Genomic DNA, 26,102 nt, shown 5'->3' with positions numbered 1-26,102 from the left:
GACCAACCCCACACAGGGCTGCTTACCCTAACCCTAACAAACACCGGATTTTCTCATTACACTAGTCAGCTAAATTTTTGCAAGATAACACGCGGACTTTATCAAAATATGATTGGAAAATATAACTCGACAAATCCGCTCAAATGGGACACGCAGACCTCGTAAGCGGGGTCCGGGGTGGTCACCTCACTTGCCACCCCCAAACGCCGCTCATGCCTTGCAGCACCCCTTGGTGGTACCTCTGGAACCCGACAAGTCTGTCCAATGGGACTACAGCTCCCAGCATGCCTTGCAGGTGTCTGTACAGGTATTTTCACCCAGGAAGGCTGCCACCTAGCGTGTTGGTGTGGCATGTGATCCTGCCTGGTTGTCTCCCCCTGTCCTTCCACTGTATTGGCCACCCAGTTTCTTGGTTCAACCCTGCCAATATGCCAGTCTACCCACTGCCACACTGGCTTCTTCTACTTGTCTCCTGGATGATTTTTTCTCAGTTTTTTTGTGCTTTTGCAGGGCTGACCACCCATCCTGGGTGTATATAGCACCTTTCACACAGCATATGGTGCATAAAGGACTCAAGAAAGAGCTCAGCAAGTCTGAGTTAAAGAGGTGGGCCATGATGGGGCTGTGTAAAACAGCGTCACCCCCAAACAACTTGTCAATTCAATTCAAGTTATTTTTATATAGCTCTGTGATGCCCTGGACCCACAGCCTTGGGCACAACCCTTAATTCTAAGATATCGATGGTCATGAACCAACACGCGCGAGCTGACAAGTGAGACTTTATGTTCAAAAGAGCAGCCATTTATTTATAACATAAAGTTAAAGTGCAATAAACCGTGCAAATCCCAATAAATAGTTCAATAAATGCATGTACCCATTGTTATGGATGGCCCAAACCCTTGCCCGGCATTTCCATGAGCCACTTCAATGGTTTCCGTGTGAGTTCACCTCATGTGAATATGCTGCCTGGTGGGCGCGCCTCACGCTGCTGTGTCGGGCCACCACAAGAATAAAGTAAAGGTCCCAGCCTTGCAGACAGCCAGGAATCCTGGTGACTACGCCACTTGTGGCTCACCAGTGGTTGTACCAGCCACCCTACCCGACACAGACAGGCACGGACACCTTTATTTTCTTTTTGATGTGGGAACAGCTTCCCTGTGCTTCCCACCCTTACAGCACAGCTCTTCCTGTGACCCAAGGATCTTTTCTTCCTTCCTCCTTTACATGCCGCCATTCCTCCTCTGCAAGCTTCGTCCTCTTTCACCCGACTCTGGCCTATGGAGTAGTGGCTGCTGACCCTTTTAATAAGGCACTAGGAAGTGCTTCCGGGTGCTCGTTGACCAGCTTCCAGAAGCACTTCCAGGTGTGGCAGAAGTGTTGCAACAAAGGGCTCCAACCAAGTCCTAGTGCCCACTGGAGGTGGGCATGGGCCCCAGCAGGATGGAGCTTTGACACTCCAAACCCATGGCAGTACAGCAAACCAGGGAGGCTGCCCTCTAGTGGCCCGGGGAAGGTAATGCCTAGAACAGAGTCTCTCCTACTGGGGTTCCGGCCATCTGTCACACCATCAAGCTTTACTATATGGGATGGGGGGGGGCAAATAAATATAAGAATTCAAATAGATAATATAAATAGATAAGCTCAAATGTGGAGAGGTAAGACCTGTTATGTTCCTTCCTATTCTCACTCTCAGGACAATGAGAGTCCATAGACGGTGTAAAAGGAAGACTAAACAACATCAAAGTGTTGGGGGACCACCCTGGAGACCCCTTTATTAACTGAAATAAGGCAATAATGGAAAAACACGTGACAAACTGCAGATAACGTCCTTCCAGACAGGGAGCTCACAATTGAGCTGACTCAAAATGGCTCAACTTCCAGCCATCTGGGTTCCAGGCAGGAAGCGGGCGGGGCCAGGAGGGCGGATAAGGGAAGTGATGTCAGCAGTGGAACAGCCGTCAGTCTTCTGTTCTGCAGAGGGAGGAAACCGAGAAGGCATTAGAACACAGCGCCAACCCCTGGCTCGGCTGGGTAATTACTATCACCAGAGCCCTTAAGCCAGGGGTGGGCAGCGTCGGTCGTGGTGGGCCACAGTGGCTGCAGGTTTTCTTTCCAACCCAATCACTTCATTAAAAAGCAGTCCTTGACAATCTCAGACGTTATTTAATTTTACGGCTTGTTAGACTGCAATGTCAGGTTCTTAGGTCGTAGATTATTTCCTTTTCCAAGCATATCATTCACATGACTTGAAGCCAAAAGCAGATTATTTTCAGTCCACCTCATTTTTCTCTTAAGTGTTTTATTACACCAAACAGTGCCTGATGAATCCACGCAGGTGTAAATGGAAACATGTCAGATGGAGAGCTGCTGGCTCCTTTGTCATTTGAGTCTTATTGGTAATAAGGAGCCATTAAAAACAGTAATGGCAGCTGTTTAAGACTGACATAAGCAATTAAGGGTGGGGAACCTTAACAAACAAGATCCCAAAATGTCACTGGGGCCATAAGACCTTCATCAGCAATCATCGACTCCTCCTTAAAAAACTGGGCAGGAACAAAAACCTACAGCCACTGCGGCCCTCCAGGACCAACGCTGCCCACCCCTCCCATGCACATGTATGTGACAAAACTTTAACTAAACAATAAAGCCCCAAAAGTGTCCCACCACAAGTGCCGGTCCTCAAGTAAAATGCAAATGCAAATACTAATTTTATAACGACTTCATGTTGTGGCCCATAGGGGGCGTACCTGAAGCACCAAACCCCAGACAGGACTTCAGTCACACATCCAAACTGCTATATCCTAACTGCAGGGTCACGGGGGTCTGCTGGAGCCAATCACAGCCAACACAGGGTGCAAGGCAGGAAATAAACCCCGGGCAGGGCGCAGAGCACACCCACACATCAAGCAAACACTAGGGACAATTTTTAGGACCACCAGACCACCTCACCTGCATGTCTTTGGACTGCAGGAGGAAACCCACGCAGACAAGGGGAGAACACGCAAACTCCATGCAGGGAGGACCCGAGAAGAGAACCGAGGTCTCCTAACTGCGAGGCAGCAGCACTACCCACTGCGCCACCGTGTCACCCTCAAGTAAATGCATATATGCAATTTTTATCTAACAAAGTACTGTAAATGAAAAGCAGAAACGGATAAAGAGTTGGAGTTACCACCCTGCAGAAATCAAACAAATCAAAAATGACAAAATTGTGATTTGATTGTTGGTCTGGTCAATAATGACACTGGACAGAAGGGGCGGAGCTAATGAACCAAGAGAGGAAGTGACATCACTGTGCCTCCAGAGAGTTCTCCTCCATTCTGTGGAATCTTGTTAGGTCAGTTGTGTCACACCCAAATCCTTCCCCTGGAAGCACTTCAGACGGACCCAAGACCTTGTAACACGCCCGTTGTGCCCTTTTTCTATTTTGTTAGCAGGAAGCGCAAAAACCTTGATGCCCACCCCTGCCACTTTGGGTCAGATCTTCTTTCCCTCATCTTGTGGTTCCTTCCCTATATTCACCAGTCCATGGTGGAACTTGCTCATCCTCCGGACTGGAAAATCTGACCCTCACATTGGGGCCTCCACTAACCACACTGGTGCTCTGTCTGTTCCCGGTGACAGATCTAAGAAGTCCTACACACACTAAACAGACATACTGTAGACCTGATGTCCCAGATTGGCGTGAAGGACGTCTTCCTCTAAGTCTTTTAGTTCCACCAGAAAGATGCAAACTGCCAAAGATTTCACTGTATTCTCCCAGAATGCAATTTTCAACCAAAATGTTATTTTTATGAAATTAAAGGGTGGGGTTGAGTAAAGTGTCTTTCAAAGGAACAGGACCTAAATTGGCATTAGCATTAATATATAAGCATATAAAAGAAAATGGGGATTTGCGCCGGAGTTCAGTACTCTTGCTGAAGATGACGGCCGGGAATCCGAAACTGCCTTCCAAGTGTGTGACGTCCCTTTGTCGTCTGACTCCTGAGTGTTGGTGAAGCATCGCCCTGTCTGTGTTTGTCTGCCTGATTTATTTTGTTTTCATGTCTCGACTGTTGCTGTCCGTCCCTGTCAGTCAGCCGATTGTCCCACACGAATCCTCACTTGCCGATTACTCGACCTTCTCATCGCCGCATATTCAGTCTTTCAGTATATTTGGGTCAACACCACGCACTGAAACACACCCAGCGCATTAAGAGAGCTTCACCTTACAAAGGCAACACGTTTGAGGAGTCCATCGCAGTACGGAGGTGTGATGGAGGATCGACTGGAATGAATGACGGGTCAGGGTTCAGTTAAGCAAGAGCTTTGCCCATTTGACGCTATTAAATGTCTGTCATGCCCAAACCTGCTGCTGCTTTCTCCATCCCATGCTAATCACTGTCTGCTGCCAAAATGTTGTGAATGAGTAGGCAGTCCACAAATTGTCAGAAAGGGGAATCGGGGTGCCATCTGGGCAACCCCCCAATGAATATTAAGTTTGAAAAACTAAAGGGCACACAGTGGGTGCAATGCTGGCTATAGGAGCACCCACCCAAAAAAAGAAAAAATGATTCTCCATTCCTAATAATAATAATAATAATATCATATTGTGAACACTAGGGGGCACCCAGACTCCAGACACACAGTCAAGACCATGTGGTTATTTACCAGCAGCCATGCCACCTGCAGCCTGTTCAGGCCCTGCCAGTACTTGGATGAGAGATCAACCAGGAAAAAAGCTTGGGCTGCTGCTAGAAGAGGTGTTGGTGAAGCCAGCAGGGGGTGCCCACCCTGTAGTCTGAATGTGGATGCCAATGCCCAATGCTCGGATGAGACATAAAGCTGAGGTCCTGACTCTCTGTGGTCATAACAGATCCCTGGGCATTCTTCCTAAAGAGTTGGGTGCACCTCAATATCCAGACTAAATTGCCTACCAAAGCCTAGAATGACAAATAGAATTCATACGTCTCCGTTGTATGCCACTTGGTATGGGATTTGTAAACACTGTGTTAATGTCTATGATGTGCCATCTGTTGCAATGACAAATTCAAAGCATGTTTATTGCAACTGTGCAATTTCGTATGGGATTGAAAACAGCAGTGTTAATATTTGTAATGCACCATCTGTTGGAATGAAAATTGTGAGTCATAAATCTCTGTTGTATTTGGTACTCTGTATTAATCCCTTACGCCATTTGTTAAGGGGTTCGTTAAAGCAGTGTTAATGTTTGTGATGCACCATCTGTTGGAATGACACATGCAATGCATATGTCTGTTATATGTCATTTGCTAAGGGATTCATTAAAGCAGTGTTAATGTTTGTGATGTGCCATCTTTTGGAACGGAAAATGCATTGCATTTTATTGCAAAAAAGGTTTGTGATGTGCCATCTGTTGGAATGACTCATATAATGCATATGTCTGTTATATGTCATTTGGTAAGGGATTCATTAAAGCGCTGTTAATGTTTGTGGTGTGCCATATGTTGGAATGACAAATCCATTGCTTTTTATTACCAAAAATGTTTGAGATGCGCCATCAGTTGGAATGACAGAGACATATCAACCAGACGCACATACATTTATCCTTTTATTAGGGTGGATAAATAAAAAAAATGTGCATTGTGGCACAACCACAAATTCCACTGTAACAGCCCAACAAATAAAGGATTTCCCAGGTTAGGGTGGGACAGAAAATTCATTGGAGTTTGCGCCAGGTCAGAGTCGGGCACCACCCTTTTGGGGACCATCTGGTTTAATGTAGCCCTGACTGGGAAGGGCAGGGCCAACTCTGGGCAGTGTGGTGGGGTTAGTTGCCCTCACCTGGGCAGCATCCTGGAGCTGTGGGTGAAAAGGAGAGACAATTTGTGTGAGAGCGCCCCCTTTCATCCCAGAGTGGTATTGCTTACCTCAGCAGATCTAGGAAGGTGACTCCCGCAGGCGCACATGCGGGACACTGCAAATTGAAAGCTGTCTAGGTTTGCTCATTAATAGGGGTAGAGGGTGGGCATTTAGGGGTCTCTCGACTGGATGTTACTGAGGTGAGTGCTTGTAAGGCTGATCTCGTCAATGGAGTGACCGAGTGTCTCCTGATCCACAAGTCGTCTCTGCCCATCGACGTAGACTTATGCAGCCAGTGCCAAACTTTGCCAATGATCTCCACTTTTTGGAACTATTGTTTTGCCACCTTCAGTGCAGATTTATGGCAGGGTACATGGCCGCCATTTTGGTACACACACAGCGGCCGTCTATTTGCTCATTTATTGCCATCCCACCGTATGCGAGTTGCCAAGCTGTTATCCTACATTGTTTGCCTTTTATTTGATTCAGCACCAGGACACAAATGTTTTCCGGGCAGATAAACTCTCCAAAATATCCAAATCCCTGGAATGTATCCGGTAATTGAGTCTCTTCAGTTCCATTGCTTTTTCATTTTTTTGCTGCTTAGCCTCATTTTAATTTGAACCGATGCTCTTTGCTCTGACTTTCTGCCTTTTGCCATGCATGCCTTTTTTTTTTGTTTTGTTTTTGGGGAACAGTAGGCTACGCTTCCAGACGGGCAATGCTTCAGCAATTACACGGAGTCAGTATTTACTCGCACGACGAACACCATGCCGGCAGTTACTCATGGACGGAGAAAGGTAAGACCGACGTGCTGGGACCCCCAGGGTTCGGTGGATTTTTCTCTGGGCTGTGTGGCTTCAAGAGTTTCGAATGAGGGTGTGCCATGAGTTTTGAGCTGGCGCCGAGGTGCCAGTCTGGTGGGGTTCAGGAGGGTCTCATTGCTTTGAAAGAAACGCACTTCAGGCGACTTTACGTTATAGAAGTGTGTGGGTAGCAGAGAAGACCTCAAAACGTGAAGCTGGCCCCCCACATGCTGTCCGCTTTAACCCTTTCATCTGTGAGACAATCATTAGCAGTGTCGTTCACGGCGAGCGTCACAAAGTCAGCGTGATGAATAATTCTGTGACTGGCGGTCTGGCAGGCTGCAGGGGGGCAACTGCTGCCTTACACTTCTACCTACACGGCTTGAAATCCCACCTGAGGCCTGCCTTTCTTTCTTTCTTTCTTTCTTTCTTTCTTTCTTTCTTTCTTTCTTTCTTTCTTTCTTTCCCATGGATAGGTTTCAAGGGGTCCATGAGGGTTAGATAAAAATGAACATTTACAGTATATTTTCTATACAGCCCGGCATGGTTGATTTTTTCTCACATGAACTTTCTCACGTGATTTTTCTCGTGCGTTACGTCTCTTGCTGTTATTTTTCTCGTGTATTGTAGACGAAGAAGGGTCAGTCAGGGCCAGGGTGAGATATCCAGCAGGGCGTGTGACATTACAGGAACATCGTGACAGGAAGTTGAGTTTTCTATTTTTTTTTTTTAAATTACTTCCCCCAAGCTGTATAAGGTGTTAAAATGTCCTCCTAGGATTTCGTTTCTCGCATCGCTGTCACTGAAGAATTTCACATGGCGTTTGGTGTCACCCTGGAATGACAAATGCAGTGCATTTGATTACTAAAAAGGTTTGTGATGCGCCATCAGTTGGAATGACACATGCAATGCATATGTCTGTTATATGTCATTTGCTAAGGGATTCGTTAAAGCAGTGTTAATGTTTATGGTGTGCCATGTGTTGGAATGACAAATACATTGCTTTTTTTTACCAAAAAGGTTTGTGATGCGTCATCAGTTGGAATGACACATGCAATGCATATACTGTATGTCCCTGTTATATGGCATTTGGTAAGGGATTCATAAAAACAGTGTTAATGTTTGTGATGTGCCATCCGTTGGAATGACACATGCAATGCCCATTTCTGTTATATGTCATTTACTAAGGGATTCGTTAAAGCAGTGTTAATGTTTATGGTGTGCCATGTGTTGGAATGACAAATACAGTGTATTTGATTACGAAAAAGATTTGTGATGCGCCATCAGTTGGAATGACACATGCAATGCATATGTCTGTTATATGTCATTTGCTAAGGGATTCGTTAAAGCAGTGTTAATGTTTATGGTGTGCCATGTGTTGGAATGACAAATACATTGCTTTTTTTTACCAAAAAGGTTTGTGATGCGTCATCAGTTGGAATGACAGAGACATATCAACCAGACACACAGACATTTATCCTTTTATTAGGGTGGATAAATTAAAAAAATGTGCATCGTGGCACAACCACAGATTCCACTGTAACAGCCCAACAAATAAAGGATTTCCCAGGTTAGGGTAGGACACCAAATTCATCGGAGTTTGCGCCAGGTCAGAGTCGGGCACCACCCTTTCGGGGACCATCTGGTTTAATGTAGCCCCAACCGGGAAGGGCCAACTCTGGGCAGTGTGACTTTGTGTTACTCACGGAGTCCCGAATGCTGTACATGACCTTTATTGTGAGTTACGGAACGATTACCTGAGGGTGATCCTGCTGGCACTGGCCAAAGGGATGCCCACGTAACGGCGGGTCATTTCCAGGGGGTGGGAGTGGACCACGTGTCTGCCCATCAGGATCCCGAGCTGTTTTCGTGGTGTGGTGGGTGTAGCAAGGCGCTGTACCAGTGTGTGCTCGCGAACCTGTCCTGACCTGACCTGTTTGGTGCCATGTAATGCCATGGGTCGGTTTTCCAACCCCAAGCTTGTTTGCTTCTTCTTGTTATGCAGTTGGAAGGGGGAAATGAAGGTAAAGTGATACCAACTGTGAATCTGTGAATACGGAGAAGACGAAATTCTTAATTCCAAGCTTAACCAACATGGGCCGTGTTCTAGCGTGCAGATCTCACCGCACAGGTAATGTTAATGATAACAACACCGGGTGGCCTACTAGCCGAGGCACTGGACCTTGAACTTTAGGACCAGTGCCACCGAATTAGGCATTTGTGTAGGGTGCAGATCATAAGGGGGGTAAAAGCCCAGCCGCACGGGTTAGCTACCCACAGTCGGTCGATGTGCTAATAAGCTTGCCCTAAGGTGCAAAATAACCCAGCAGCGGCACTGACCCCAGTCACATCGACATGCTAACTGTGTAACTCGCCCTCAACAAAAACGTCTACCACTCTCAGAAGTTCTAATGCTGAAGATCCCATCCTGCTGTCCGGACTAGCAAAATGGAAGTGGTGGGTTCAGAAAATGAATGGATGGATGCCTTCCGTAGCTTCTTAATCCACACATGTTGCATCAAACTGAAATGTTTTAATTGTTAAATGAAGGGTGGGTTTTGTAGACCCCAACTCAAGTTCTAGAACTATAACATGACTAGGACTGTCACTTCCTCAGGAAGTCCCCGTACCCCCCGTACTGTTTTTCCCCTTTTTCAGTTCCTGCCTTGCTGACCACGTCTACCTGTTGAAATCTCTTTTTCTGGGTCCTCACAGAAAGCCGAGAAAACTCCTTCAGCCGCTCCCGCAGCTCCAGCGTGTCCAGCATCGACAAGGAGTCCAAGGAAGCCATCACGGCCCTCTACTTTATGGAGTCCTACAGCCGCAAGAACGACGGCACACTGTCACCGTGCCTTTGGGTCGGGACCAGCCTGGGGATGGTCCTCGTCATCTCCTTGACCTTGCCGGTGACCGAAGAACAGAGGCCCACCGAGCCCGTCGTGGCGTCGCCCAGCGGTAAGCCTTTCGTTTGTTTTCTTTCCTTTTCTTGCAGTAGGAAGGACATTTCCAGAACATTCCTCTCAATTTGCTGTTGTTGTGAATTCCGGCCTTTCTGGTTTCAGAAATGTGGCGTCAAATGTAAACTCTGCTTTTAAATTTGAGGATTCTGTCTGAGCTTGTGAGGGTCCTGATTAAAAAACTGAGATCCAGGCTTTTAGTGACCTCTTGGGCGCGGCCATCAGCAGTGTGTCTGTCTGCGGAGGGAGTGTCGACCACGTCATCGAGACCTCGGCGGTGACATTCGTGTGACTCTGGTGACTCTTCCTATGAAGTCAGTAGACAGATTAACTCTTTTAGGGCAACAAAAGTAATGGTACAGGGCAACAATCAGCTATTAATGGTGACAAAACTCACTGTCACGTCACAGGCGTCCCCTGTCTGCTCGGAGGAATGTTAGACTCATTGACTCGCCAGCTAATCCTTGTGTGTGTGTGCGTGAGCTACGAAATGTGAACAAAGGCAAGACGACATCGACATCTCACGAGGGAGCGAAGATAGACAGATAGACAGATAGATAGATAGACAGATAGACAGATAGATAGATAGAGTGAAAGGCACTATATAATAGATAGATAGATATACATGAAAGGCACTATATAATAGATAGATAGATAGATAGATAGATAGATAGACATGAAAGGCACTATATAATAGATAGATAGATAGATAGATAGATAGATAGATAGATAGATAGATAGATAGATATACATGAAAGGCACTATATAATAGATAGATAGATAGATAGAGTGAAAGGCACTATATAATAGATAGATAGATAGATAGATAGATAGAGTGAAAGGCACTATATAATAGATAGATAGATAGATAGACTTCTGCTGGACTCTGCTCTGGTGGTCTCGCTCCTTATCCATTGGCTTGTGAATTTTGGGTCGACACTCCGCATGCTCGTCCGCTGACGTCATGTCTTTTGTGTCCTCCTGGCGTCTTTTCCTCTTCGCCTTCGCTCATTTCTGGTGTCCCTGGCTGAACTTTGACTAATTTTCGCTTTCATTTTGTTTTTCCCCCCGGGGGTCTCAAGAGCCGCTCGGTGAAATGATTTGCTGTTTGACTTTTCCGACTGCGTGTTTCACCAGACAGGTTAAGATCGACGGCTCGCCGGTTGTTTGACTGCTGGGTGCGTTGATTGATTCTGCTTTTGGGGAGACGGACTCTCGTTCAGCAGCCGATCCCCAGCTGGCTCTGTGATTTTCCTGATTGCGCTCTGAGACTCCTGCTGTGACGTTGAGAGATTCTAACGCGGACGTGTAAACTCCAAGACGTACACAGCAGTGGATTCAGAAAGTATTTCAGGCCCCTTCACCTTCCGCACACTTTATTGTGTTGTAGATTTCATTTGAAATGGAGACTTTTGCCATTTTTGCCCATCAAACTGCCTTCCGTAATCCACAATGACAAAGTGACAACATGTTTACAGAAGGGACTGCTAATTTATTAACCTTAATATTTTTAATTTCTACGTGTAAAGTGTTCCATGTTGGAATGTGAGGTTTGAATACACAATGGGAGCTCTGAAAATGGAAAGCCCACCTTATGAGGAGGAGTTGGGAGTCACGGAGGACTCGATGCTGTCGACTGCCATTCAGAGTTCAGAAGCCATTAAGAATTCTAACAGAATTGGGCAAAAGGGAATATAAATTCTAAATGTAAGATGGGAGACACTGCCCTACAAGAAGAAGCCTCACATAAGGATTTATATTTCTACGTTGACACTGACTTATCATCATCTAAGTGACGCGTCGTAGTGATTAAAATGGCTAATAAAATGTTCCGTTATTTTGTTGAAGCTGTTAAATACAAATCACGAGACGTTATGCTCAGACTGTAGGTGGCACGAGTGAGACCACATCTGGAGTACCGTGTGCAGTTCTGGTCACCACACAACAAGAAAGGCATAGCAGCACTTGAAGACGTGACAACCAGGTGCATCATGGGAATTAAGAACATGACATGCACTGTGAATTAAACCAGAAGGGGGGTCCTGCATGGGGTCCTAACGCAGGTCTTCAAACTTCTCAAAGGCAGCGGACCCAGAAGACTAAATGACTTCTCATGCACTTGAGGGCACCAGGAATGTCTGTGCGCAAAGAGCTGTGGGAAGGTGGAAGAAGCTCCCGAGACATGCCGATGAATCCGAAGCCTTGATCATCTCTAAGAATTCCGTGGATGAGACATGCGGACAGCTGACACACAAGCGACAAGCGGACTGAATGGCCTCTTCGCGTTTGTCAAAGATCTTACATGTAAAGTCCTGTTCTGATGTGACTTCCATTCCAAAGTGCGTTTTAAGCGCATTTTTGCTTTCCTGTTATTTCAATTTGTTTTTACAGCTGAAACGTCAGCAGCTCAGGTGAACTTCTTAGGGTCATTGAGTGACTTGGAGGAGGAGATTAAAGGAGTAACTTTATTATCTGACTAGCTGTGCTACTCGTCTCCGACGGATTGAAATCTAAGAGATGGATGCAGACCTCAGCATTAGCATTTGCAGAGCACCATCTGTTGGAATGTACAGCATTTGGTAATCCAAGTAGTAAGAAAATGCATTATATTTTTCATTCCAACAGATGGCGGCATCTCAAATATTTCTTGGGATAAAATGCATCACTGCAAATGTTTGTGATGTGCAGGGGGTTAAATTGACAAATGCAATGCATTTCATTACGACAAGTGGTTGTTTTGCACCATTTGTTGGAATGGCAGAGACATGTCTGTGTCGATTATTTAAAGTGCAACACATTTTGACAGGTAGCACAGCTGGCATGCATATCTTCACTTTAACGAAAGGATAAGATGCATTACTACAAATAATGTTTGTGATGTGCGATTAGCTGAAATTACAACATTAGAGCAATTTATGACAAATGCAATGCATTTTATGACTACAAATGGTTGTGTTGCACCATTTGTTGGAATGGCAGAGGCATGTCTCTGTCGATTACTTACATTTCAACCTGCCTTGACAGGGAGCGCAGCTAGTGTACATATCTTCACTTTAACAAAAGGATAAGATGCATTACTAGAAAATGTGTCTGGTGTGTGGTTTGTTAGAATGACAGATGAAATGCATTTTATTACTACAAATGTTTGTGCTGCACCATCTGTTGGAATGAAAGAGGTACAGCAGCTAGACAGACAGACAGATACATAGCCACATAGACATGCACCATTTATTGGAATGTATTTTGTAACGCATGTTGTAGTAAACTGCATTGCATTTGACAGTCCAGCAAGTGGCATCCCACATAAAATGTGTAGTAATAAAATGCAATGCACATCTCTCCATTATATCCTATTTGGTGTGGGATTCATAAAAGCAGTTTTAAAGTTTGTGATGCACCATTTTCTGGAGTGAGAAATTCAATGCACGTGTCTCTGTTATACGTCTTTTGGTATAAGATTCGTAAAAGCAGTGTTAATGTTTGTGATGTGCCATCTGTTAGAATGAAAAATGTAATGCACGTGTCTCTGTTATACGTCTTTTGGTATAAGATTCGTAAAAGCAGTGTTAATGTTTGTGATACCTCATTTGTTGGAGTGATAAATGCAATGCATAGGTCTCTGGTATTTGTAAAATTTTGTGATGCGTCATCTGTTAGAATTACACAGGAAATGCATATGTCTCTGCTGTATGTCATTTGGTATGGGATTCGTAAAAGCAGTATCAATGTTTGCGATTCACAACCTTTTGGAATGACACATGCGATGCACTTTATTGCTACACATGTTTGTGATGCCCCATCTGTTGAAATGCCAGACACACAGACACTTCTCCTTTTATTAAGGTGGATGTAGTGAAGTTCTGTGCTGGACACCAACACGAGCACAGAGCGGAAGTACAGTGCTGTCCTGTCCTGTTGTAACGACTCATTCTGGGATATCCACTGAGTCAGGGGCAGGGACTGAAATGGCGTACTTAGGAGACCACATGTGCTTTATATAGTGCCTTTCTATAGTGACTTCCATCTCACAGCGATTTACAAGTACAGAGGTACAGTGCCATGACTCTCATTGATTCTTGGAATGTGAATCCATTTAAGTGACTCTCCCGAAGCCTCACAGAGACTCAGTGGCACTGCAGCCTTAATAAGTAACCTTAGCTTAATATAGTGCCTTTCTATGGTGACTCCCATTCTGTGATGATTTACAGTCGGTGAGGTTTGCATTGCTTTTCATCTTCCACCTGTTATGATGATTAATGACGCCAAATTGTTCCTCTGTGGGTGTGGACCTCCATGACACAGCATGGCACCCCTTGCCCCTTTGTGACCCCGGGTCAGAGAATTATTTGATATGTTACATTACTTAGTGGGGTTCCACTGGATGGTCTGCCTTACTTCTCTCAGACTTGTTCATCGCACTTATTAGTTGTCATTTGACTGACGCCTTTATCCAAGATGACTCACAATATCTGAGATATCGATCCTGGTTTTGTTTCATTTGTTTTTGCAATTGGAGCACAAGCAGGTGAAGTGACCTGCTGACGGTCACACAGGGCATTTGAAATCCAAGGTCCACAGCCTTACCCACTATGCCACACCGAAAATGAAAAATGAAAAATGTACAAGTGTGAGTAAAATCAACAGATACAGTAAATGGGATTTGGGGAAACCAAGAAAAGAATTCAAGAAAGAATCTCAATAAGAGGGCCTCTGGCGCCACCTTACAGGTAACATTTGCAACTGCACCCTACTTAAGACACCTTCAAGGAACGGCTAATCCTTAAGAGAGCTTCATGAGGCTCTGCGTTGGCGTTAATCATCAGCACATGTACAGCCAGCCATCTGATTCCTGTTATTTAACTGTTAAGGGCTTAAAGCTCTACCATGGGGATGGAAAAACTACAGGTGTGGGCACCAGAATGTAAACGGTAACACCTGTAGCACAGACGTGGGGCTGCGTCATTTGGTCTGCCCGCGTGCCGCTTTATTCTTGATTTCAGCTCACGTTAGAATATCCCATCAAAATGAAAGAACCAGACTGTCACTGTCACAACATGCTGGCACACTGCTTAGTGCCCATTGGCACCTGCTGCCACTCCCACTCTATGGTGATGTCTGGGTGGTTTGCATTTGCCCTTCTTTTTTTCCTCGCACTGCCATCACCTGTGCAGATTATTTTGTCTGCTGTCAGTCCCAACGTCACTCCTGTTAGGATAGCAGGAGACCCCCAAACTGTCCACATGTCGAAGGGACTTGGGATGTGAAAGTGCGTGAATGTGTCCTGTAGTGGCACGCCCTGTGCCCAACACTGCCAGGATAGGCTGCAGTCCACAAAATCCTTCAGCTCAATTACAAGGATTGTGTAGTAATAATAATCATCATCATCATCATCATCATTATTATCTCAAATCTACAGAATCCATTTCAGGTTCATGTGGGGCTCAGAGACCATCCTAGCAGAATTGTGAACAAAATAAGAAACACAGTCCCAGGCACAAAGTAGGAAATAGCCTTAGGTAGTGCAATAGTCCAACACATTATTATTATTATTATTATTAACCAATCTCCTTGAGAGGGGCTGGACTCCCTACCACTCTGGAGTTGCCCCCGCTGAGAGTCGCCGAGCAGGTGTGGGCATACTTATTGCCCCCGACTCGGAGCCTGTGCATTGGGGTTTACCCCGGTGGACGAGAGGGTGGCCTCCCTCCGCCTTCGGGTCCTGACTGTTGTTTGTGCGTATGCGCCGAACAGCAGTTTGGAGTATCCACCCTTTTTGGAGTCTCTGAGGGGTTGCTAGAGGGCATACCTTCTGGGATTCCCTCGCTTTGCTGGGAGACTTCAATGCTCACGTGGGCAATGACAGTGAGACCTGGAAGGGCGTGATTGGGAGGAATGGCCCCCCCAATCTGAACCCGAGCGGTGTTTTGTTATTGGACTTCTGTGCTCGTCACGGATTGTCCATAACGAACACCATGTTCAAGCATAAGGGTGTTCATATGTGCACTTGGCACCAGGACACCCTAGGCCTCAGGTCGATGATCGACTTTGTGGTCGTGTCGTCGGACTTGCGGCCATATGTCTTGGACACTCGGGTGAAGAGAGGGGCGGAGCTGTCAACTGATCACCACCTGGTGGTGAGTTGGCTTCGATGGTGGGGGAAGATGCCGGTCAGACCTGGTAGGCCCAAACGTGTTGTGAGGGTCTGTTGGGAACGGCTGGCAGAGTCTCCTGTCAGAAGTAGCTTCAACTCACACCTCCGGCAGAACTTCAACCACGCCCCGAGGGAGGTGGGGACATTGAGTCCAATGGGCCATGTTCCGTGCCTCTATTGTTGAGGCGGCTGACCGGAGCTGTGGCCGCAAGGTGGTCGGTGCCTGTCGTGGCGGCAATCCCCAACCCGCTGGTGGACACCGGCGTGAGGGATGCCGTCAAGCTGAAGAAGGAGTCCTATAGGACTTTTTGTCCTGTGGGTCTCTGGAGGCAGCTGATAGGTACCGCAGGCCAAGCGAACAGCGGCTTCGGTTGTTGCTGAGGCAAAACTCGGGCATGGGAGGAGTTTGAGAGGCCATGGAGAACGACTTTCGGACGGCTTCGAGGAGATTCTGGTCCACCGTCCGCGTCTCAGGAGGGGAAGCAGTGCAGTGTCAACACCGTATATGGTGGGGATGGTGCGCTGCTGACCTCGACTCGACGCTAGGGTCGGTGGGAGGAGTACTTCAAGACCTCCTCAATCCCACTAACATGCCTTCCACGAGGAAGCAGAGCCTGGGGACTCTGAGGTGGGCTCTCCCATCTCTGGGACTGAAGTCACCGAGGTGGTCAAAAACTCCTTGGTGGCAGGGCCCGGGGTGGATGAGATACCGAGTTCCTTAAGGCTCTGGATGTTGTAGGACTGTCTTGGTTGACACGCCTCTGCAACATCGCATGGACATCGGGACAGTGCCTCTGGATTGGCAGACCGGGGTGGTGGTCCCCTCTTTAAAAGGGGACCGGAGGGTGTGTTCCAACTATAGAGGGATCACACTCCTCAGCCTCCCTGGAAAAGTCTATTCGGGGTTCTGGAGAGGAGGGTCCGCCGGATAGTCGAACCTCGGATTCAGGAGGAACAGTGTGGTTTTAGCCCTGGTCGCGGAACAGTGGACCAGCTCTTCACCCTTAGCAGAGTCCTGAGGGTGCATGGGAGTTTGCCCGACCGGTCTACATGTGTTTTGTGGACTTGGAAAAGGCATTCGACCGTGTCCCTCGGGGAATCCTGTGGGGGTGCTCCGGGAGTATGGGGTACCGGACCCCCTGATAAGAGCTGTTCGGTCTCTGTACAACCGGTGTCAGAGCTTGGTCCGCATTGCCGCAGTAAGTCGAGCCCGCTTCCAGTGAGAGTTGGACTCCGCCAGGGCTGCCCTTTGTCACCATTCTGTTCATAACTTTTATGGACAGAATTTCTAGGCGCAGCCAGGGTGTTGAAGGGGTCCGGTTTGGTGGACTCAGGATTGGGTCACTGCTTTTGCAGATGATGTTGTCCTGTTTGCTTCATCAGGCCGTGATCTTCAGCTCTCTGGATCGGTTCGCAGCTGAGTGTGAAGCGGCTGGGATGAGAATCAGCACCTCCAAATCCGAGAGCATGGTCCTCAGCCGGAAAAGGGTGGACTGCCCTCTCAGGGTTGGGGAGAGATCCTGCCCCAAGTGGAGGAGTTCAAGTATCTCGGGTCTTGTTCACGAGTGAGGGAAGAATGGAGCGTGAGATCGACAGGCGGATCGGTGCGGCATCCGCAGTGATGCGGCTCTGCATCGGTCTGTCGTGGTGAAAAGGAGCTGAGCCGTAAGGCAAAGCTCTCAATTTACCAGTCGATCTACGCTCCTACCCTCACCTATGGTCATGAGCTATGGGTAGTGACCGAAAGAACGAGATCGCGAATACAAGCGGCTGAAATGAGTTTCCTCCGCAGGGTGTCTGGGCTTTCCCTTAAAGATAGGGTGAGAAGCTCAGAGTAGAGCCGCTGCTCCTCCGCATCGAGAGGAGTCAGATGAGGTGGCTCGGCATCTGATCAGGATGCCTCCTGGACGCCTCCCTGGTGAGGTGTTCCGGCACGCCCAACCGGGAGGAGGCCCCGGGAAGACCCAGGACACGCTGGAGGGACTATGTCTCCCGGCTGGCCTGGGAACGCCTTTGGGATTCTCCCGAAGAGCTGGAAGAAGTGGCCGGGAGAGGGAAGTCTGGGCCTCTCTGCTTGCTGCTGCCCCCGACCCACCTCGGATAAGCGGAAGAGAATGGATGGATGGATGGATTATTATTATTATTATTATTATTATTATTATTAATGATAATGATAATAATAATAATAATAATGATAGTAATAATAATAATACTCTCTCTTTTCAAATCTTCTAAATCCATTTCAGGGTCATGTGGGACCCTGTCCTACTAGCACTGGACACAAAACTAGAAACATCCCTAGATAAAGCAAGAGTCCATCACATGAATAATAATAATAATAATAATAATAATCTCAAATCTACAGAATCAACTTCATGTTCATTTGGGGATCAGAGACCATCCTGACTGAATTGGGCACAAAGTAAGAAACACCCTACTCAGAGCAATAGTTCATCATATGAATAATAATAATAATAATACCATATTCTCAAAACCATTTATTTAATTTAAGCCATTCAACTCACTGTCATCTTGGCTCTCAAAATCTATCTTGTCAGTTCCAGGCACAAGGAAAGAAATAGCCTTAGGTAGTGCAATAGTGGGTGGCATGGTGGCACAGTGGGTAGCGCTGCTGCCTCGCAGTTAGGAGGCCCGGGTTCACTTCCTGGGTCCTCCCTGCGTGGAGTTTGCATGTTGTCCCGGTGTCTGCGTGGGTTTCCTTCCACAGTTTAAAGACATGCAGGTTAGGCGCACTGGTGATTCTAAATTGTCCCTAGTGTGTGTATGTATGTGTGTGCCCTGCACCACGGTGCCGCCCTGGCACAATGCCAGTGTAATTTAAAGTTGGCTTTACAGGATTAAGAAACACCTCAGTGGTAACAGCCATCTTACACTCTAAATAAGAGTGACTGACGTGAGGTGCCCATTTATGTGATTGCAGTGCCACCTTGTGGCCAGTAACAGATACTTCTACTATCTTTACAAGGCTTGGATGTTTGAAGGATTCCTGAAGTACCGAATATAGTCCTGCGTTTCATTCAGAAAATCGGGGTGGAAGGTGTGGGCCCCCGTGTTCATGCCCACTACATTAATGAACAGGTCTCTGATATCTGTGTGCTTATGCACAGTGTGTACGTGTTATGTACGGTTTACTACTTTTTATTTCTGTGCCAATGCCCTGGGCTGGTCTTTGGGCAGGTGTGCCCCCATAAGGAGACAGCTGGTTAAACAGTGAGGTGAAGTGACTCCTTCTGACTAATTAACTGCTGGTTAGCCATTGCTTGGTTTCTTATTTTTCTGTCACTTTTTTTATATTAGACCAGCATGGCACACCGACGATACAAGTTCCTTATGAGGACCTCACTGTACTTTGATCCTAAAAACCTTTTTTCATTTTTTTTGTTTTGCTTTTTAATTATTTTATTTCTTTCTTCTTTTCTCTTTTTTTGATGGTTGTTTTGTGTCAGAGTGCCACCTAGTGGTTAGTCTGACCTCTAAGGCAGTGGTTCTCAAACTGTGGGGTGGGCCCCCCTAGGGGGGCACAAAGTAACAAAAAGGGGGGCGCGAAGATGTGAAAAAAGAAAACAAGAATCAAATTTATGAAAAATCCATCTATTGAAACCAAAACAAATGAACTTAAACTACATTCTGATACTAGAACAATAAATAGAGTTAGATAAATGTCGATAAAAGTTAATTAGGTATAATAAAATATGCATCTATGATACATCATTAATTAAAAAAGAACAAATTGGTATTAGTGGGCTCCTTTCAAAAAACGTTAGGGGGGGCCGCGATTAAAACTGTTATGAAAACTCGGGTCACAAATACTCAACTGGTGAGACACGCTGCACTAAGGCATATCATGGAAGGTCCTGTCACTTACAGTCACGTGAAAAGCTAAGCATGACATGTGTGTGTGTTTGTTTGTGTTTTCCTTTTATTAAGCATATGTGGACATATCAGGATTTGATCTAAGCCATTTATATAAAGGCGATGTAATTGAAAATAAAAAAATAACCAAGAAAATTTTAACGATAATTTATTCAATGAAAAGTTAACAGGGAGGGCAGCACGGTGGCACAGTGGGTAGCGCTGCTGCCTCGCAGTTAGGAGACACTTAAGGGTTCACTTCCCGGGTTCTCCCTGCCTGTGTGGTGTTTGCATGTCCTCCCCGTGTCTGCGTGGGTTTCCTCCCACAGTCCAAAGACATGCCGGTGAGGTGGATTGGCGATTTTAAATTGGCCCTGGTGTGTGTTTAGTGTGTGTGTCCTGCAGTGGGTTGGCACCCTGCCCGGGATTAGTTCCTGCCTTGTGCCCTGTGTTGGCTGGGAGTGGCTCCAGCAGACCCCCGTGACCCTGTGTTCGGATTCAGCAGGTTGGATCATGGATGGGTGGAAGGTAACAGAGATGTGCCATTCCCCTCTGTGGAAAAAAGTAAACTCAGCTCTAATAACTGGCATTGCCCCATCAGTGTCTAGTGGTCTTGGACATCATTCTGGGTGAAACTTTTTATTCCTACACCTCCATGCAGAATTCTCTCAGCTGTGGGATGTTTGAGGGGTGTCTTGTGTGCACAGCCCCCCTTTGACTTGGCCATTCCAGGACCCTCCATTTGCTCCTTTTGGTCCATTCCTTGATGGATTCACTGGTGAGAGTTGTGGGGGTCACTTTCATGTTACAAGGTCCAATGTTCAGCTGAGCTTTAGTTTTCTAACAGAGGCTCTCACGTCATCCTCAAGCACCATCTGGTACGATGAAGAACTCCTAGTGGGTTTTATGGTGGTGACCTTCCAGGTAGCAAAGCAGCCCCAAACTACATCATCTCCGCCGCCATTGCCTGACAGTTGGTTCTTCTGAACAAATGCTGTCTTTGGCTTCCACCAGAAATGTCTGCTGGTCCTGTGGACATCTAACTCTCTCTTTGCCTTGTCTGCTCAGAGCGCATTGTTCTATAAGTCCTGTTCATTCTAGAACCCTCCATTTCTCTATTTTCTTGTAATGCCTTGTGGATTTACTGAGGACTATTAAAATGAAGGGGATAGGAGTTAATTAGCAGCGAAAACCCAAAACTGATTAGGAAAAGGTTAGAATGAAAACCTGCAGCCACTGTGGCCCACCAGGACTGGAGTTCAACACCCCTGGTATATAGTATTGTACAAACCAAATAAATAAATAAAGAAGATTACGACAGTGAATTCAAAGAAAAAAAAAAGCCTAACAGACAACAGAATTGATGTCTCGCACACACACACAGGTGACATGAACATCTTGACATGTCAGAGGTAAACTGAGAGAAGGCGAATAACGTCAAGCAGAGCTAAAAGCCTTCCTGAACAGATGAGTTTTAAAAGAATTCATGGAGTCAGCTGATCTCATTCATTTCGAGATGTCTGGTCACTCGCCATACAGCTGAAGGCCCTGCTGTCACCCATGGAGTGTAGATTAGTGTTGGGGCACAACAAGACTGGCAGAGTCAGAGAACTTAATGGGCGGACGGGCACATAGTGATGGAGAAGGTCACTGATGTAGTTTGGCACAAGGTCGTTTAAGGCTTTGTTGGTTATTAGTAGGATTTTATATTCGATTCTGTAAGACACAGGGTATGGAGGAATATTTCGGACAAAATTAAATAAATAAATAAATGCGCAAATAAATAAAAGTACTGTGAAATGTGAGCATAAATAAATAAATGTGTCACGAAATATGTTTTTTGTTGCTTATTTATTTCATTTTGTCCGTAACATTCCTCCAAACCATCATGAAATACGACTTGAAATAAAACTGTCACTCGTCAAAGTTGAGAGGGTGGGCTCCAACACCCCCTCTAGTTACTGATTGGTGAAACGACAAACTATATATTTTGTGTGTGGACTGGGACCCGGACAACATAGTTCCACCACACAGTATTTATTTACAATATTTACAAAGTTCAGTGCACTCACAACCCCAGTGCCTCCAGCACCGATTCCCCAAAGTCCAGGCCACACTCTCAGTCACCGTGCCACTCTCTCGACCGCCTCCTGTCCTCTCTCAGTTCCGTCCTCTTCCAACCGACATCCACTGCTGACTGGAGGGAGGCGGCCCCTTAAATGGGCTCCAGCTGCTTCCCGGCAATCAGTCCTGGCCACACCCCAGTGTGGCGGAAGTGCCGGCTGCGCACCCGGAAGCCGTCCGGGTGTCCCCTGTTCTCTTCCCCCCAGCACTTCCTGGTGGGGCTTCAGGGTTCCTCAGGCACCGGGGCGCCACCTGGCGGTGGCCACAGGTCCCTACAGGGCTGGGCTTCCAAGCCCTCTACCCGTGGCCCCCAATACAACCAGAGCGATCGCCCCCTTGCGGTCTGGAGGAGGCACAAGCCCTCCTCTGGTCCTCCTGGGCGTCCCGGCCGGGCTCCAGCATCGTGACACATTTATTTATTTATGTTCACATTTCACAGTACTTTTATTTATTTGCGCATTTATTTATTTATTTATTTAATTTTGTCCAAAATATTCCACCATAACGGGGAGCCAGTGAAGACGGAGCAGGATGGGTGTGATGTGTTCGCTGCTGCTGGTTCGAAATGATTTGGGTATGAACATAAAGACCAATGCGGTGGGCTGGCACCCTGCCTTGCGCCCTGTGTTGGCTGGGATTGGCTCCAGCAGACCTCCGTCACCCTGTACTTGGGATATAGCAGGTTGGATAATGGATGGATGGATATAAAGAACAAGCTGGTTAAGCTTGCTGATGATACCAAGATAGGTGGATCAGCAGATAATTTGGAATCTGTTATATAATTACAGACAGCCTTGGGCAGATTTGTGGCAGATGACATTTAATGTCAGTAAATGTAAAGAATGTAAAAATGTGAGGTTTGAATACACAATCGGCGGTCGGAAAATCGAGAGTCCACCTTATTAGAAGGATTTTGGAGTCAAAGTGGACTCTAAGCTATCAACTTCCAGACAATGTTCAAAAGCCATGAAGAAGGCTCACAGAATGTCAGGTTATATAGCGCCTTGATGTGTGGAGTACAAGTCACAGGAGGTTCTGCTCAGGCTTTATAACACACTGGTGAGGCCTCATCTGGAGTCCTGTGTGCAGTTTGGGTCTCCATTGAGAAGGACCTGGGAGTCATAGACAATACACAATGGGAGGTCTGAAAATCGAGAGTCCACCTTATGAAAAGGATTTTGGAGTCATAGTAGACTCTATGCTATCTACTTCCTAACAGTGTTCAGAAGCCATGAAGAAGGCTAACAGAATATCTGGTTATATAGCGCCTTGATGTGTGGAGTACAAGTCACAGGAGGTTCTGCTCAGGCTTTATAACACACTGGTTAGACCTCATCTGGAGTCCTGTGTGCAGTTTTGGTCTCCATAAAGACACAGCAGCACAAGAGAAGGTCCAGAGAAGAGCGACTCAGCTGATTCAGGGCTACAGGGGATGAGTTATGAGAGAAGATTAAAAAAGCTGAGCCTGTACAGCAAAAGAAGATGAAGAGGAGACACGATTGAAGTGTTTAAAATGATGAACTGAATTTGTCCAGTGGATTGAGACTGTGACTGGGTTTAGGAGTCATAGTGGACTCTATGCTATCTACTTCCTGAAAGTGTTCAGAAGCCATGAAGAAGGCTAACAGAATGTCAGGTTATATAGCGCCTTGATCTGTGGAGTACAAGTCACAGGAGGTTCTGCTCAAGTCTTTATAACTCACTGGTGAGGCTTCATCTGAAGTTCTGGGTGCAGTTTTGGTCTCCATAAAGACATAGCAGCACAAGAAAGGTCCAGAGAAGAGCGACTAGGCTGATTCAGGGATACAGGGGATGAATTAGGAGGAAAGATTAAAAGAGCTGAGCCTTTACAGTTTAAGGAAAAGAAGATTAAGAGGTGACAGGATTGAAATGTTTAAAATGATGAAGGGAATTAGTCAAGGGGATCGAGACTTATCTTTTTAAATGAGTTCATGAAGAACACGGGGACACAGTTGGAAACTTGTGAAGGGGAAGGAAGTCTTTCTTTACACAAAGAACGATAAGACACTTGGAATAAGCGGCCAAGTAGTGTGGTAGACAGTTAGGGATTTTCAAAACTCGACTTGATGTTTTTTTAATAGAAATAAGTGGAGAGGACTGGCGAGCTTTGCTGGGCTGAATGGCCTGTCCTCGTCCTGATTGTTCTAACCAGCCACCAGTTGATGTCCAGCTGTACACGTCAGCACACAGTACTGTCCCAAAGTCTTTTCTGCTTCAGATTGTTCACGCAACTCTTTGTCTGAGACCCCTATTTGGTGACTTCTGGATTAGTGCATAAAAGAAGAAACAGAACCAAAAGGGAAGATTGGGGGTACCAGCAGAGTACCACGAGGGTCAGGGGTATGCGCCGTACTGTAAGGAGAAAGCAAACCCAGGGATATTCAAATGTTATAGCTGCTCTAGCAGACAAAATAAACAGAGGAGAAAGACCCCCAAGATAGCTCACAAAACAAACCTGAGTGCAGAAGAACCCAGAGAGGACATCTGGAAAAACACTTGTCTCACGTCACATTTCATTTCTTTTTGGTTGCCATTTAAGGAAAGAAATGAAACAACTCAGAGGAACGATGAAGACATTCAGGGGAACAAATCTTATTAAAGAAAGTCAATTAAAATGAAAGGAAAAGGAGTTAATTAGCACCAAAAACTGGTCACCCATTAAGAACAGGGTTAGAATGAAATCCTGCAGTCACTGTGGCCCTCCAGGACCAGAGTTGGAGACCCCTGTTGTTGGCTTTAGTGATCCGTCACTGTTTGCCTGAGAAGTCCTTGGGGTTCATCTGTAGAGTGAAGGGCCAAACCTGACATACAAATGGGTGGGAGAGTCCATCCTCTTAAAGTGGCTGATGTGTTGCCTCCCCTGGCACCCTCATCAAAAGCCATCTTTAACAATCGTTATCCTCAGACATGTTTCTCACAACGTCTTGAGCTCTTCCTTGTGTTTTGTTAGTCGCCTTTCGGCTTCTTAATACCTTTCACCGTTTCACTCTCTTTGTAACGATTACGACTCAATCGACTGCGACTTTCAGAAAGCCTTTGACTCGGTCGTCCCACACTGAAGATTAATTCTGAAACTCGAACTCCGTTGACAACAGAGGTGACCTGCAACACTGGAGGGGTTAACAAGTAGGAGACAAAGAGGACAGATAAGAAGAGAATGGAATAAGGCCATCTATGGGGTCCGTTGGGGGGGGGGTCTGTCCTCAGACCCCATACTTTTTCTGATTTACATTAATGACGTTGACTCTGGTGTAGCTAGTAAGCTTGTCAAATTCATAGATGACACTAAAATTGACACTGAGGAGACAGCAGAAAGAACTCAAGAAGATCTGGACAAGCTTCGGATCTCAGCGAACTCCTGGAAAATGGAGTTTAATGTCGAAAAGTGTAAAGTGCTACACGGGGACAAATGAAACATCAGTTATAAATACAAGATGGAGGACCCTGAGCTACAGGATGAGGCCTCTGAAATGGATTGAGTGGTTTATGTTGACGTAACAGTTTTATCGACTAAGCAATGGGCAGAAGAGATCAAAAAGGCCAAGAAAGTGTTAGGTTATATCAAAAAAACCTTTGAATTTAATTGAAGGGACATTACGCTCAAAGTATATGATGCCCTAGAAAGATCTCATCTGGAGTCCGGTGGGCAGTTCTGGTCACCACAGTAGGATGGGAGAAAGGAAGGAAGGAAGCCTTGATTGTCATTGTACCCGTACGTTGAAATTGTAAAATGGTGCAAAGGCAGATCTCTCTAAATCTATACTAATAAAAGGCAAAGCCCTCACTGACTGACTCACTCACTGACTCATCACTAATTCTCCAACTTCCCGTGTAGGTAGAAGGCTGAAATTTGTCAGGCTCATTCCTTACAGCTTCCTTACAAAAGTTGGGCAGGTTTCATTTCGAAATTCTACACGTAACGGTCATAACTGGAAGCTATTTTTCTCCATATACTGTAATGGAGTTCAGCTCGATGGCCGTGGGGGTGGAGCTGCGTGTGACATCATCCCGCCTCCCACGTAATCACGTGAACTGACTGTCAACGCAGTGCGTAGAAAACAAGGAAGAGCTCCAAAGAGCGCTGAAGAAAACATGCATTATATAATTGAGAAGGCAGCGAAACAATAAGAAGCGAGCGAGTGACATATACTACCATATTCATGAGTGCGGCTATTTCAGAAACAAAGCACGGTGTAAACCGTAAGTTTAAATTGAGTTCATAGACAGGCTACCGCTGGCGTTTGTCATGCCCACCGGTAAAGCGGGATACAAGTTTAATGAGAGGACGCAGGATATAAATGAGAGTTTTGATCACTTTGTAACTAAGTTCACATTGATGGTGAAGGGGTG

At 46.2% G+C, this 26,102-nt stretch overlaps 1 protein-coding gene across 10 annotated transcripts in view; it reads left to right on the top strand.

The window, feature by feature from the left end:
• stxbp5l (syntaxin binding protein 5-like) overlaps positions 1 to 26,102 on the top strand; it is a 565,552-nt gene that overhangs the window by 465,047 nt on the left and 74,403 nt on the right. For 6 of the 10 annotated variants that reach the window (XM_039745949.1, XM_039745947.1, XM_039745944.1 and 3 more), the window contains 2 exons: positions 6,519 to 6,620; positions 9,342 to 9,581. In XM_039745949.1, the coding sequence (XP_039601883.1) occupies positions 6,519 to 6,620; positions 9,342 to 9,581 (342 nt within the window). The remainder of the gene's footprint in view (positions 1 to 6,518; positions 6,621 to 9,341; positions 9,582 to 26,102) is intronic. The other 4 variants (XM_039745954.1, XM_039745953.1, XM_039745950.1 and 1 more) reach the window with 2 other exon arrangements.

This window comes from Polypterus senegalus, chromosome 2, assembly GCF_016835505.1.
Source record: "Polypterus senegalus isolate Bchr_013 chromosome 2, ASM1683550v1, whole genome shotgun sequence".
In the NCBI taxonomy this organism is placed as follows: Eukaryota; Metazoa; Chordata; class Cladistia; order Polypteriformes; family Polypteridae; genus Polypterus; species Polypterus senegalus.
The sequence above is the reverse complement of the archived record's forward strand: the minus strand, read 5'-3'. Positions and strand labels throughout refer to the sequence as shown.